Source organism: Chanos chanos, chromosome 7 (genome assembly GCF_902362185.1).
Source record: "Chanos chanos chromosome 7, fChaCha1.1, whole genome shotgun sequence".
NCBI classification, from domain to species: domain Eukaryota; kingdom Metazoa; phylum Chordata; class Actinopteri; order Gonorynchiformes; family Chanidae; genus Chanos; species Chanos chanos.
Genome location: NC_044501.1, coordinates 38,360,164 through 38,375,670, shown reverse-complemented (window position 1 = coordinate 38,375,670; position 15,507 = coordinate 38,360,164). Strand labels below are relative to the sequence as shown.

At 39.2% G+C, this 15,507-nt stretch overlaps 1 protein-coding gene across 1 annotated transcript; it reads left to right on the top strand.

Moving 5' to 3' along the window:
* The first annotated feature begins 1,871 nt into the window (after positions 1-1,871).
* Positions 1,872-13,711, top strand: LOC115816535 (zinc finger protein RFP-like). The gene is made up of 6 exons (XM_030779499.1): positions 1,872-2,459; positions 2,907-3,002; positions 3,107-3,340; positions 3,437-3,584; positions 3,841-3,867; positions 13,167-13,711. The coding sequence occupies exons 1-6, from the start codon at positions 1,872-1,874 to the stop codon at positions 13,709-13,711; spliced, it is 1,638 nt and encodes a 545-aa protein (XP_030635359.1).
* The last annotated feature ends 1,796 nt before the right edge of the window (positions 13,712-15,507 follow it).

Genomic DNA, 15,507 nt, shown 5'->3' with positions numbered 1-15,507 from the left:
TTCTTCAAATGAAGTGATCAATCAGATTGGTCCACACTGAACACAACAGCAAACAGGCAGAATCTTAACTCAGCTGAAGAACCCTGGACCCTGTCAAAAGTGACAAAAATGAAATGTTTTTATACAAGTAGCTGAATGAGGTTTAGGATTTTGTTAACCGTGAGTGTCAGTGTGCTTGTGTTTAAAGTCAGGTTGTACAGGTTTTACAACATTATAAGATAAAGAAGATAAAACTATCTGAGACTGTTTTCTCTGTCTGTAAGAAAGAGTGTCTAGAACACAAATATAAAACTGTTGTCTCTACAAACAGATTTTTTTCTTTTCACAGTTATTCATATCAGGTCAGTTCCTTCATTTATAAGGACTGAGCTAAGCTGTGACTAACATTTTTCCTGTAAATTCTCTGACAGCTTAATGTTTATTTTGTTTTGTGTTATGCTAAGTCGCTGAATTAAATGGATAAAGTCTGTGGGATCCTTCTGTCTATAATGTCTACTTCATTATATCACACTGAGGAGATCAGCTAAACCTTCTCTGAGACACGTATACATCTCTCTCTCTCTCTCTCAGAAATACCATTTAGTACTCTTTTACATTTTGAGTGCTTACAGTTTTAGCTGTTGACTGTTGACTGACAGTGGGTGGGACAGTGACATCACAGCACTGAAGTGAAAATAAAAGTTTGGGAAGAAATATTTGGGACAAGAAACACCATCCCTGCGCTTTTGAGATCTGACTTTCTAGTGAGCTTGACTGCTCTGTTCATTTGACTTGTCTGCATATTCCAGAAGGAAACAAGATTTGACAAACTCAGGTAAGATAAGAATTCACAAAACTGTAATACATGGTTCAAGGTCAAATATTGTTAACACAAATGGAACACCTTACGGGTCTGAGTGGACACTTTCCTGTACATTTCTGGATATTTTGACTAACATTATGCAGGATGCTGGAAAACAGTAAAAACAAACTAACAAACAAACAAACAAATGAACAAACAAACAAACAAAAACAATGGTAGAGGTCAAATTGAGACAAATATTGAAAACTTAAGGATGTTTCTTCTGTTTGGTTGGTTTGTACTAAAACAATGTTGTTTGTCATTCTGAGTTATGGGTGTGTTTTCTGTGTGAATTGCTCTGTAGACGTGGTCTAGACTCTCTCCAGATGTGACCAGGTGAACTTATGCTGTAGTGGAATAACCCCACAAAACAAACAAACATTATATAACACAATAAAACAAGTTAAACACAGCTGAACAGTTACTAGGTGACCAAAAAAAAAAAAAATTAGCACTCAAGTGAGAAACACCTTAAGGATCCAGATAGCTACTTTCTTATACACTACTGGATATTTTAACAAGCATTACCAAATGTAGGGGAAAAAACAACAAATAGAAGAGGTGAAACTGAGATAAACACTGAAAATGGAAGCATGATTATGTTGGCCAGGTTTGTGCTAAAGAACATTGTTTTTCTCAGTTATGGGTTAGGCCAGTTGAGTAATGAAGTCTGTTTTCTGTGTAACTTATGTTGGTGTGGTCCAGAATCTCTCCTTCTAACCATTCCATAAGAATGTAATTTTGTTTTAACTTCCATATATTTGCTGTTTTTTGCTGATTTATATTGATTTAAATCAAATGCCTAATATATTTACAATGTTGCATGTAATATTTGGTCTGGGTTAAGTGTAATATTACCCCTCTCATTTTGACCGAATTCTATTCAAACTTGTTAGCTGGAAGAACTCCACACAAGACACACACACACACACACACACACACATTATTGCTAAGAGGAATGTATGTCTCTAAATAAGACATGTACTGCTAAAAGACATGATCCTCTTAATTAATCTCCTTGTGTCCAGATATGGCTTCCTCCAGCAGTATCCAGTCTGAGGAGCAGTTCCAGTGTTCTATCTGTCTGGATGTGTTCACTGATCCAGTCTCTACTCCATGTGGACACAACTTCTGTATGACCTGTACCAAAGGATTCTGGGACACCAGTGACTCCTGTCAGTGTCCAATGTGTGAGAGGAGTTTTGAGAAGAGACCAGATCTCTATGTCAGTACAGTCCTTGCTGATGTAACTGCTCAGCTTAAGAAGTCAGTTGAGGTGAAGGCCAGCAGTATCCCACAGATACCTACTGTTAAAACCAGAGACATTTCATGTGACATCTGCACAGAGGAGAAACTTGTTGCTCTGAAGTCCTGTCTGATGTGTCTGACCTCTTACTGTGAGACTCACCTGGAGCCTCATCAGAGAGTCCCAGGCTTGAAGAGACACAAACTGATTGATCCTGTGGAGAATGTGGAGGATTATATCTGTAAGAAACATGAGAGACCCCTGGAGCTGTTCTGTAGAGATGATCAGACATGTGTGTGTCAGTTCTGTACTGAGGGAGAGCACAGAACTCACAACACTGTTCCCATAGAGGAGGAGAGTGGAGAGAGGAAGGTGAGAAAAACTTTTGTCAGTTGGTTTACAGCAGTACTGACTTGAAATTGAAACGGCCCCGAAACTTTAAACATATTTATATTTTCAGGTGTATTTTTTGTCACCGCCATATTGAGTAGGAATCAGTATGGGGGATAAACAATATTATTGATTCAGTGTGTTTGTTGAGATTATGTGTTCTGTTTTTGGTAAGGAGACCAAAATTCCAGATATATGTCTTTGGTTAAGTATACAGTCTGCCTGTGATATCAGATAATAGTGGAGGTTGACCTCACTGTCAACGGGCTGGACTCCACTGCTAAAAAGGCAGGAGTGAGTTTAAAGACAAACTTTGTTTTTTAACATGTCCAGGAAAACCAAGCAAAGAAAATTTTATTAAGTATATGGTGTTCTGTTCTCACAATTTCTGGAATTCTGTGTTTTTTTTTTCTTTCTCTCTGTTCACAGACACAGATGGGGAAGATGCGGACTGAAGTCCAGCAGATGATCCAGGACAGACTGAAGAAGATTGAAGAGATCAGACACTCAGTAGAGATCAATGAAGTGAGTGAAGCACAAAGTACGTTAAGTATCAGAATTGTTTAGTGAAGTAAAATATCAGTGGTATTTAGTTAGATTGACAACATTGTTTATTTTTCTCCCACTAGAAAAACACAGAGAAACAGAAAGCAGAAAGTACAGAGATCTTCATTGCTCTTATGAGATCCATTGAGAGAGTCCAAGCTGATCTGATTGAGTTGATGGAGGAGAAACAGAAAACAGCAGAGAAGGAGGCTGAAGGAGTCATTAAAGAACTGCAGCAGGAAATCAGTGATTTAAAGAGGAGAGACACTGAGCTGGAGCAGCTCTCACAAAGTGAAAACCTCCTCCACCTCCTACAGGTGAGTGTCCCTCTCTCTGCTCAATGACGATGAAGCACATGACAGGACAGGACTCCCCATGCTGAGGGATTTCTCCTCTCTCCTGCTGTACTGTAGATTTACCCATCTGTATGCAGCCCTCCACAATCCAAGAACTGGACTGACATCAGTATTAAGAGTGCTGTGAGTGTGGACTATCTGAGGCGATCTCTGACTCAGCTGGAGGAATCATTCAATAAGACAATGGAGAAGATAACAGAGATAGGTGAGTCTATAATGATTAGTATGACCTCAGGGTTGAGCCATGTTGCGCACATTTCTCGGATAGGTGAGACTGTAATGATCATTAAGTCTTCTGAAAAGTTAGATACATACATGATGAGAACACACAGTAACATCTGAGCCATTTCAGAGCATAATAAACACATGTTCACCGTGATAATGACAGTCATATGTTTACTGATGGAGATGTGAAGCTAACAAAAACAGACTCATTAACCATACACATCTTGTCTTCTCAGAACTGAGGATGGTTCAGCAATATGCAGGTACTGGGTCCGTGTGTCTTATCTTCTTTTGTTCTCCATTACTTGGTCTCAACTTCAGTCAGTTACTCATATTGCTTTTGTACATATCCCTGTTACCATGTAAAGTCTACATTGGACTATGAAATATCTCATCTTTGGTCTTTACATATAAGATCCACTGTTATGTTTACTCTCTCACAGTGGATGTAACTTTGGATCCTGCTACAGCACATACAGACCTCATCCTATCTGATGATGGAAAAGAAGTGACATGTGGTTACGAAGAACAGCATCTCCCTGTCGGCCCAAAGAGATTTAGTAACTATCTCGGTGTCTTGGGAGAAAAGGGGTTCTCCTCAGGGAGATTTTACTATGAGGTGCAGGTCAGTGGGAAGACTGGCTGGGTTTTAGGAGTGGCCAGAGAGTCCAGTGAGAGGAAGACAAAATGTGCAGAGTGCCCTGAGAATGGATACTGGACTGTGTGGTGGAATGGGAAAGACTATAAGGGTCAGGATAAGCCCAAGGTCAATCTCTCTCTGAAACACAAACCCCAGAAGGTGGGGGTGTTTGTGGATCATGAGGAGGGTCTGGTCTCCTTTTATGATGTGGAGGCCAGGTCTCATATCTACTCTTTCACTGGTCAGTCTTTCACAGAGAAACTCTATCCATACTTCAATCCCTGTAGTAACAATGGAGGTAAAAACTCAGCTCCACTGATCATCTCTCCAGTCAGTCACAGTAAATGAAGCCCTGCAATATTTTTAAATGATGAGACAAAACCCAGAAGATTTAAGTAATATCACTTGTACTGTGTGTTTTTCCCTTTCTTATTCTCTCTCAGTGGAGCTAAAGAACACAGAAATCCATAATATTGATACATATAGTAAATACAACTTAGTGAAAGTGACCAAAGAGCTATAAACTCTACATACACTTTCATCACCTGGGTTTATTCCGTTATATCACAAACTCCTCAGTAATACAACAGATATCCTCCTGTAAATTCACAGAACGTTGTACACAGAGAAAATGTTTCGGTCAAATCACAAAGTGTTTGGTCAAAAAAAGACTGCTACTTTTTTTTAGCATGATTTTCGGTTTTATTTGTATGTGTGGGTTTTTTGCTTTTTTGTTTTTAAACCATGTAATGATACATTGAATAATTTGGTGGCTGGATTTACATTCAGAAAGCTATAATCAAATAGAATAAAGATACATAGCATGTCCATTTCTGTTCCACACCCTTATGCTTCATCTTAGGTTTCATCTTTAGTGCCTGATGAAACACGGACCTGACTGAAACTGCAGCACACAGGGAGCCTGAATGGCAGCACATCCTCTTATTCTGGCTGTATATGACTTTCTACAGAAAGTACTGGGAACAGCCAGGAGAGAGAGAGAGAAGCGGCACTGACCATTGACAGTGTTATGATGGTGACCTCTGTTCTGCCTATCCGCACCACAGATTTTATGAAATGCCAGATAATTATTGATCAGTGTCATAGTGAGAATGCTTTTTCATGAGGTAAGGTCATTTTGCATAACAACTTGAGCCATGGCAACTGCTGTTTGGATCTAACCATAGAGACAAATAAAGAAACGATTCATAACTGCATTAACTGTAAAGTTTTACTGCTGTGCTACTTCATGAATGACTGAAACAAACTTGTACATGTTAAATATTCATGTGAAATATTCTTTCAAAAAACAGGCAAAAATGTGCAAAGAATTTGACATATTCTTTTATTAATTTTCTCTTTGTAGCACCACCTGGTGTCAGTGATATGCCATTTTTACACAGTCTGCTAGTTTTATGTTCTGCTTTGTGATTAGGTAAACAATGTGTACCAGGCTCAGACAAAGTGTGAGAGATGTGTTGTTATGAAAAGTGAAGCCAGCAAATGTTGACTGGCCTGTGGTGACAACAGAGTAGTAAAATGTTTAAAGTCTTTCTGTTTTTGTTTTTTTTTGTTAGGTTTTTTTTTTTTATCCCAGTTGAAGTTCAATCATTCATTCAAGCTAAATTTGGTGATGGATGATCTGAGTGCAAGTTTGCAAAAGAAGGTTTCAATAATAAAAAAAAAAATAGCAAGAACTTATGTTGCAAATATCCAAAATGTTAATGTACAGAATAAAGAAACATGCATTCATTGGATTAAGTTAAGTTCATTTTTTTCAAATTACATCCACCTAGGGTTTTTTGTGTTCAGTTTTCTCAATGAAATATGGAACAACTCAGTGTCAGAAAGGGGTGGAGTCACTGGCCTTGTCTTCCTGTGATGTACACCATAGGAGCTGTTCAGACAAGCATAGAATGACTACACAGAGCTTTCACAAACCTACAAACACAAACTCACTCAACCGAGCACGACGAACAATGAGATTAGAATGCAATGGCTGAACACAACAGCTCAACGTCAGACTCCGTACTCAGCTGAATATCTCTGAAACTCAGCCCTCTGCAAAGAGTTTCAGAGTCCTATCCAACTGTAATTTTTACATTTTTTCCCTTCATTTAATGCTTAGGATAAGTCTTTACTGAGAGTAACGCATTGTCACAACAGGTGAAAACTGTCCAAAAGGGTGATGATCTGGCATTGCACAGTATCAGCCTTGGTCAGATAATAATCTTCTGAAAACATGCAACAAATACTTCTGTTGCAGTCCAACATTTGTACATATATTCATCATATTGCAGGCCTGTCTGTTCTCATCTCCAGTATTTTTCCTCAGAGTGAGGACAGTGAATAATTCAGACATGAATGGAATTTTATCACACGAGTGGTTGAATGAGGTCGATCGTTTTGTTAACCGTGCGTGTCGGTGTGTCTGCGTTCACAGTCGGGTTGCACAGGTTTAACTACGTTGTGAAACAGAGAAAATAAAACTATCTGGCACTATTGTCTCAATGACCCCAGAGAAGGTTGTTTAGAACACAGATTTAAAACTGTTGTTCCCTACAAGATGGTTATTACTTTTATATTCGATTCATATCAAGTCCATTCTTTTACCGTTAAGGACTAAACCAAAGCTCTGGTTAAGCTTTTTTTTTTTTTTTCCTATAAATTTCCCCAGAGCTTAAAGTGCTTTTCTTTTGTTTCTGACTCATGGATGTGGCTCATTCAGGAATGAACTGTGGTTTCTTTAGGATTCTTCTGCTTCTTCATTACACTGTATTGTCCAGATCAGGTAAAACTTCCCTGAGACATTTAACCCCCCCACCCCACCCCCACCCTCTGTGCTCCTGTATGTACATGTGTCTGTAGAGCATTTGGTATTGTCTCTGTGATTTATCTTACTGAGAGGGAAATCCATAACATGTTAATCTTTGATTCTGATTCCAGATCAGTTTCAGGTTGTTGGTCCAGATGGTCCTCTTGTTGTTGGAGCTGGTGAAGACCTGATTCTGCCCTGTTCTCTCAAACACAACATCAGTGCTGTGGACATGACAGTGGAGTGGTTTAAACTCCATACATCAGACTCACGGGTGCATTTATATGAAAATGGTGTTGACAATAACAACAATCAGATTCAGTCTTACAGAGGGAGGACATCACTGTTTAAAGAGGAACTGCAGAAAGGCAACGCTTCATTAAAACTCTCCAGAGTGAAAGTCTCTGATGAGGGAAAATACAAATGTTCAGTTCAGTCTGAAAGCTGGCAAGACGAAACAACTGTTCAAGTCAGCGTTGAGGGTAAGTTTTTAAATATTTATTTAATGTTAATAATGTGTTTTATTTTATTTGACTTCCTCTTATTGTGGCATTCTCAAACAATATTTATATTTGCAACAGCTGTGGGATCCTACCCAGTGATCTCTATAGAGGGCTACACCAGTGTTGGGGGACTCAGATTACTGTGTGAGATTAAAGGCTGGAACCCTGAACCTGAAGTTGTGTGGCTGGACAGTGATGGAAACCTTCTCCCTGCTGAAGATACAGAGACACTCAGAGACGCAGAAAGATTCCATGTTAAAAAACGTGTCACTGTACAGGACAGTAACACCAACAGGTTCTACTGCAGAGTAATACTGACAGATCATATGAAGGAGACAGAGATTGTTATATCAAGTAAGTATCACTTGTCTATACAGCATACAATGTTAAATTGTACCCCTCTCTACCTTGTGAAATCAAAACTAGTCCTTCATTTGATCGCATCACATTAAGCACTGGTTTGGCTTTTGATGCAACACAGAGCAAGCAGGCAGGAATGTCAGTGCCAGAATATATATATGTATGTATATATGTATATATATGTATATATATGTGTATGTGTGTGTGTGTGTGTGTGTGTGTGTGTGTGTGTATTTATATACACATATATATATATATATATATATATATATATATATAATGCAAAAGCACAACTAAAATATGTTCTTTTTTTTTGTTTTTTGTTTCAGGGGAAATGTTTCAAACTTGGAAGACTCACATCATTGTGATTTCGATTGCTGTTTCATTTGGAATACTTTCCTTACCCTTTGTCTACTTTTGCATTCATTTTTTGTGCCTTATTGGAAACCAAGTGCATTGATTATAAGATAAGCATGGGTCCTAAAGTATGTGGGTTTTCTTTTTCTTTTCTTTTTCTTTTTTTTTTACAAAATTTGTTTCCTGCTTACTGATCAACAGAACACACTCTATACTTCAAAAAGTAGAAATCAATTGACACATGACTAAATACATGACTAGATAATTCCTTACACCTTCTTAAATGGCAACCCTAAACTAGCTCAGTTACTCAAATTTGCCCTCACAACACTGATTAAACACCAAAACTGTATTGGTCTAACTCTCTTCCAAAAGTTAATGTCAGTCTACCTAGGAAAGGTCACTGGCTGGCCAACGATTGCCTTAAAAGACAATTATTTATAGAAATGAGTTAAGTCCAATGCTTAATTACAGGGAAACACTATAGCAGTAAGCACTTGAAGTTGTGAAATATGAGACAATTTAACACGGAGCTGTCCACCAAAATTGAAAAAGGTAACTGGTGTGTTTTGTCAAAGCTTCACATGCTTAACTGTCGGATCAAATCACATGTCCATTTTCCTTACCTCCCACACATTTTCATTATCATGTTGGTCATCGACGGTTTTGAATGTTAAAAATAAGAAACAGGCACGATGATGACTTGAGGTAGTTCTTCGTCTTTATCGAGGATACAGGGTGGAACACACAGCAAAAGAAGAGAGGAGGTCGTCAAAGGCACCCAGACTGAGTCTTAATGTTGGAAGACTAGCGAGGGCGGTACTTCTCACACACACAGATATACCCTGCACAGCCAAGGACTTTTGACCTCGGTGGCCATAGATAACGGAAACTCCCAAACTTACACTTCAAAACCGAAGCGTGAGAATACTTTTTTCGTATGAATTATATAAACCAGCGCCCATGTGAGGGAACGTATAAGTAGAACAAATGTATATCTGGGTCATAACGTGTACATGCTCACATAGGATGCATCTGTTCATCGTATGTTCATGGCATGTTCACATAGGGTACATTTATTCGTTGCACAAGCTATGCTGCGATCGTGTTTTACCGTTATATAAACACTGGGAACATGAAACACTCTGTGATGACAGAGAACATTCAGCTGGGCCCCACTGTTATGAACCTAACATTCAGCCGCAGAGTGCTGATCTGTTAAAAGAGGTATAACATTTATCTGTTCAGCGCATGACAGTGTACGGTTATATTGTACCGGGTTGAAAGGAATTTGAACCAGCTTATTGTCCATCGGTAACAACTCCTGTGCAATACCATCCAACTCCGTATACCACCACTAGAACCCTCCGCTCTACGACCTCTGGTCAGCTGACGGTCCCCTCACTTCGGGAACCTGGCAGCCGCTCCTCCTGACCACGCCTCTTCTCCGCCATTGCCCCTCGGTGGTGGAACGACCTCCCTCATACTGTTAGGACTGCGGAATCCCTCACCATCTTCCGCAAGAAACTGAAAACCCACCTCTTCAGAACCCACCTATCCCCCTAAGCCTAACCCCCCTTCCTTAAAAAAAAAAAAAAAAAAACCCTTGTCTTGTATCTATGTTTGTCTAAGAATTCCAGGGCGCAATACGAAGGAGTAAATTGACGCTCAGTCTTTTTAGCGATGTATGCTTATGAGGTTTTAGGAATCCATCTGATGCACTGATTGTAAGTCGCTTTGGCTAAAAGCGTCTGCTAAATGCTAAATTGTAAATTGTAATTGTAAACTGTACATCGTCACGTGTTTCTAGTAATTAAAAGAAGGATGAAATGAATATATGAATATATAAATATTTATGAAATTTATTCAGCAATTTGTCATTACAGTTAATAATGCTTATTTGATAAAATCAATAAATAAATATTTTCTGAGTGTCACTGTTTAACGTTAACATTGAGCTCAACTGGGGCTCTGTCTCCTTTGTTACACTGCTTTTCAAGGGGCCAGCAGATGGCACTGTTGTACAAGCAAAAGTCAATCAAATGGATGAAAACCATGTTCTGGCATGAACAACAGAGCCAGACAATCCATAGTATATGGTAACATCATGAAAATGGCCAAGTTTTTTCTTTTTTTTTCTCAATTTTGGGGGAAGCTGTGCTTCACCAGAGATCTGTCCCAACAGGATTTCTTGGGCTGGCTTAATGCCAAGGCTAACTTGACTAAAGGTCAAATCGAGATTTAAGCCGTTTTTTTTCTTTCTTTCTTTCTTTCTTTCTTTCTTTTTTTAAATTTTAACTGGGCATTGGCAGTAAAGTGTTAAAAAGTATTGAAGAACCAGTGGGTAAATATCATAACCACATGTTACAGAGCACACACGTGAGTGTCCCTGTCATTGTACATTAGCATGTCGGACAGGTTTTACTGCATTACTGAGGACTGAGAGCGCGATAGATTTTGAGACTGATTTTCAAAACCCATGAAGCAGATCGCTGGGACATGACTCTGAACTGTTGGATTATCAGACAGAATGTGTTTAAGACAAAGACTATCCCTGTCTTTATATATGAAACATCGAGCCATGGAGGAGTGATTTTTGTGGCATTTGGAATAACGGTTTAAAGTAATCTCTGATAATGTTTGAGATCTGTTTCACAGATCTTCCTGACTCAGGAATGAAGTGTACTTGTGCGATTCTGCTGCTCTTACTTCACGACTTCACATTGTCCAGATCAGGTAAGAACTTCACACGTCCGTGAGAGAAGCATATAGTTACATCCTTTCTCTCTCTCCCTCTCCCTCGCTATGTATATTTCTCTCTCTCTCTCTCTCTCCCCCCCCCCCCTCTCTCTCTCCCAGTGACATACGACCAGCGTCATATAGGTAAATATAAGTAAAGATGTTGTAAAGATGCATTATTTTACTCTGTATGTCTGATTCCAGATCAGTTTGAAGTTGTTGGTCCAGATGGTCCTCTTGTTGTTGAAGCTGGCGAAGATCTGATTCTGCCCTGTTCTCTCAAACCCAACATCAGTGCTGTGGACATGACAGTGGAGTGGATTAGACTGATTAGCACATCAGACTCACTGGTGCATTTATATGAAAATGGTGTTGAACATAAAGATCAAGTCCTTTCTTACAGAGGGAGGACATCACTGTTTAAAGAGGAACTGCAGGAAGGCAACACATCATTAAAACTCTCCAGAGTGAAAGTCTCTGATGAGGGAAAATACAAATGTTTAATCCAGACAGAACACTGGTCTGATAATATTACTGTACAAGTCAATGTTGAAGGTGAGACTTCATGTCAGTAGTAACTATTCATGCAGACTTCTGCAATTTATCTATGAGTTTAGTTATTTTAATTCATTTTGGGGTATAGTACAAGGTATAACCACCCTGACCAGCTTTTTAAAAATTATTTGTACGTGATTGCATCTGTCATGTTCCAGTCTTACATATATATATATATATATATATATATATATATATATATATAAAACTGTTTGCTGTATGTGTGTGTGTTTCAGGTAACACTTTGGGTAAACAACGTCGAAGGACTTATGCCACATCCATTTCAGTTTGTGCTTCGGTTATTTTTGCTGGATTACTTTTAATGTTCTGGGGCCTTCTTGGAAAACGAGGTAATTAATAGTCAAAAATGTTTCTTTAGGTGCTTTGCCCATTAGTTTGTGTACCTGTTGAATTAAAGGCTGCACTTGTATAATCTGCTGCGACACAGTGTTTCATTTTCTGAACATGAAAACATCAGTTTTATGTTAGAGGATATCATGAATTTCAAATATTTTGTGTTCTGTCTTCTCAGAGACAGAGAAGAGGAGAATATCCACATGTGAGTTGTTTTTATTTTATTTTATTTCATTTTATTTTTCTTTACTCGCTGATGCTGTACTTGTTTTGATTTTTGACCCATTGATCGTAAATGAATAATCTGTATTAATAGATAGATTTAGATTACACGCTGCAGCCGGCTTCGTATAGTTGTCAGTAATCTATACAATAACTTAGTTAAATGTCATACCAAGAAAAGAGAGGCTGATGTGGTCACAGCTAAGGCACCTGTATCAGTATGTCCTAAAGTTGTCTTAATGCCACACTTCATAATGAAGCAATTTTTTTGCTCATCAGAAAGTAACATTATTTCTGCATTATTACAGAACAGTTAGCTAATTTCAACACCTTCCATTAAAATGAGCAAATTTCATTTTCGGGATGAGCACCCAATGTCTACTCATTCAATGTGCATGTCAACATATCTTTCAAATATTCATGTTAACCTAACCTTCAAATCTTTGTGTTAGCCTTACCTTCAAATGTCCATGTTGACCTAATACGTGATCCGTGAAGTGTCACAAAAAAAGAGAAACATTTTCCATTGACAAGATTGGTGTGGATCTTTAACTGAAATGTCTTGCAATGTTCAACAAGTTTTATACTAATTAAAAAAAAAATCATGTAAAATTGATATTCTATATTATTTTAAGTCTTCCTCTATTTCCATCAGTGATTGAGAGCATAAGAAGACAATATGCAGGTGAGTCCATTGTAGTTTTCATAATTAACACATTGCTCCACACCTCTCTTTTCACAGATGACCTCAGGGGGATTTTTTCAGAGTACATTTAGCAACTGGTGAAATATGGCAACAGCTGTAAAAACTATTCTAATACATGTACTACTGTGCTTTACTACAGAGCGTATAAACTATAGAAAGCATGGGCTTTACATCAACTCTTTGATGCTTTGGAAAAGAACGGATAAATTTTACGATCCAACTTGATTTTGTAAATTATCGCAACGATTGCCCCGTTAGCGTTAACACATTCACTTCAACCACGATTCTCTGTTTTTTTTTTTTTCTCGCAGTGGATGTGATTCTGGATCCCGACACTGCCAATCCCTACCTCATCCTGTCCGATGACGGAAAACGAGTGAGATGTGGCATGACTCCGCTGGATCTCCCCGACAACCCTGAGAGATTTGCTTATCAGTTCTGCGTCCTGGGGAAGGAGGGGTTCTCCTCGGGGCGATTTTACTACGAGGTGCAGGTCACAGGGAAGACTAACTGGCGTTTAGGAGTGGCCAGAGAGTCCATTAACAGGAAGAGGGATTTCGAGCAGAGCTTTAAAGATGGGCTCTGGTCTCTGAGTCTAAGCCAAGGGGATGAGTATAAAGCTCTAGATTCCCACTATTTCCGCTCCTCTCTGAAACAGAAACCCCAGAAGGTGGGGGTATTTGTGGATTATGAGGAGGGTGTGGTCTCCTTTTATGATGTGATGGCCAGGTCTCATATCTACTCTTTCACTGGTCAGACTTTTGCTGAGGAACTCTATCCGTACTTCAACCCCGATTACACTTCTGGGGGTAACTCAGCTCCATTGGTCATCACTCCTGTCAGTCACACTGAATGAGAAAATAAATAGGATACTCTATGTGTCCTGCGTTGTAGTGATATCACACATCATAACATTTAAATGTGAATTTGTCCTATCCTGTGACCAGTAGGCGATTTGTATGGGGATGAGGGGGGATGACATCCCCCTTGTTAGCAAAATGACCAAAATGCATTCCCCCTTGTTAACCTGCCATCCCCCTATAAACTCTATAGAGTAGTGTCAGTGACTGTTAGGCCATCCTCCCTGTTAAAAAATAACAAATCACCTACTGCCTGTAACTCTATTTCTGTAACTCCATTCAGTGAATACAAATGTAAAATACGGCAGCAGTTCTGAAGAGCTAAACGGCAAGAGGCTAACATTTGAGTAAGAGAATAGCATGCTCTGTTTGAACAAAAAGGAGGGAAATCGGTGTTTTACATTCCAATCAGGAAAGTTGTTCCACGTCAGTAGAACTAAATTTGTACAGGCCCAGTATTTAGCTTTATCTCACAACGGTCACCGAGCAGGGCCACAGATCTGAATGATACTCATTTTTAATGAAGCTTTGAAAAGCCATCTCAGTTAGACACGAAACGAACATTTGGTAGCACCTGCACAAATAAATTTCAAGATACATGGATCTGTCTCTGACACTGGAAAGCACTTGCTTCTGGCTGTAACTATGTGAGTAAAGAGTGACTTGCAAGTTTCGAATTTCAACATCAGCAGCTCAACATCCTGTTTGCGTCCAGTTGAGCAAGTTCTGAGTCCAGTTATGACTAATGTGGCTGGTGTTGTTTAATTCGCGGTCTTAAGGAAGTTCTGCAGGTATAATGCAGATACGTAAAGGGAAACCCGTCATTTTCTGCCAGTGCCCTCGGAGACCTACGAAAATGAGTTAGATTACCATTACATTTCAGATGATTGCAGTAGGCTACTACAAAATGAATGACTGTTTACATCAGGGCCATCAACACTGAACCTTAAATACAGGCGGCCAGATCCTGCCAACCACAATATCCTCCTCCTGGATGGCTGAAGTGTGTGTAGAGCTCTCTCTCTCAGGCATTGAAATGAGCGATGAAAACTAGCAGAACTTCTAAACACTTACACGGACGACAACACATCCTTATTGTGTGATGACGTGGAGAAACAAATCCCCTGGAATGGCACCGAACTGAGAGAGCTCGGGAGTGTTTGTGGATTTTTGTAAGGGTCTGGTCTCCTTTTTTATGATGTGGAGAGCTTGAACTTTTTATAGTTACTCTTTCATTGGTCAGTCTTTCCTTGACACCCTCTATCCAGACTTCAAACCCTGTTGCATTACTGGACATTCAAACACAGCACCACCAGCCCATGGCACATTCAGTCAGTCTGGATTGTATAACATTATACAACGATACCATGTTCAGTTGTTTGGATAACAGGAAAGCAGAATATTGTCTAAAGTTGCGTTACTTATATCATTCACAATACATTAATAACATGTAAACAATGTTAGATTTTAGCCTTGTGCTGTACAGGCATTTTTTTGTATTCATATACATAGTTGAAAAATCGTCTGAGTATCGTCTCTTTTGTCGGTCTCTGAAACATCAAAACTCCAGTCCTGCTTGCCGTGAGAATATTAAAAAAAAACAAAAACAGCTAGAGAGATGTATTCATAGAGACCCATAACGGCCCCTGGGTTTCACACCTCAGGTTGGGATGGTTGCAACTGCAGCATACTGGGAGTCTCAAAGACGGCATACTCTCTTATTCTGACTGAAGTACATTGCCTATTGACAACCATGGCACAAACAGCTGAAGAGCAGTTACCCCCTGAGAGT

Excerpts from the sequence above, each read along its gene's own strand:
- LOC115816535 (XM_030779499.1), top strand. The coding sequence starts at position 1,872 with ATGGCTTCCTCCAGCAGTATCCAGTCTGAGGAGCAGTTCCAGTGTTCT. Across the intron at positions 3,585-3,840 it reads GGAGAAGATAACAGAGATAG|AACTGAGGATGGTTCAGCAA; the intron begins GTGAGTCTATAA and ends TTGTCTTCTCAG. Across the intron at positions 3,868-13,166 it reads GATGGTTCAGCAATATGCAG|TGGATGTGATTCTGGATCCC; the intron begins GTACTGGGTCCG and ends TTTTTCTCGCAG.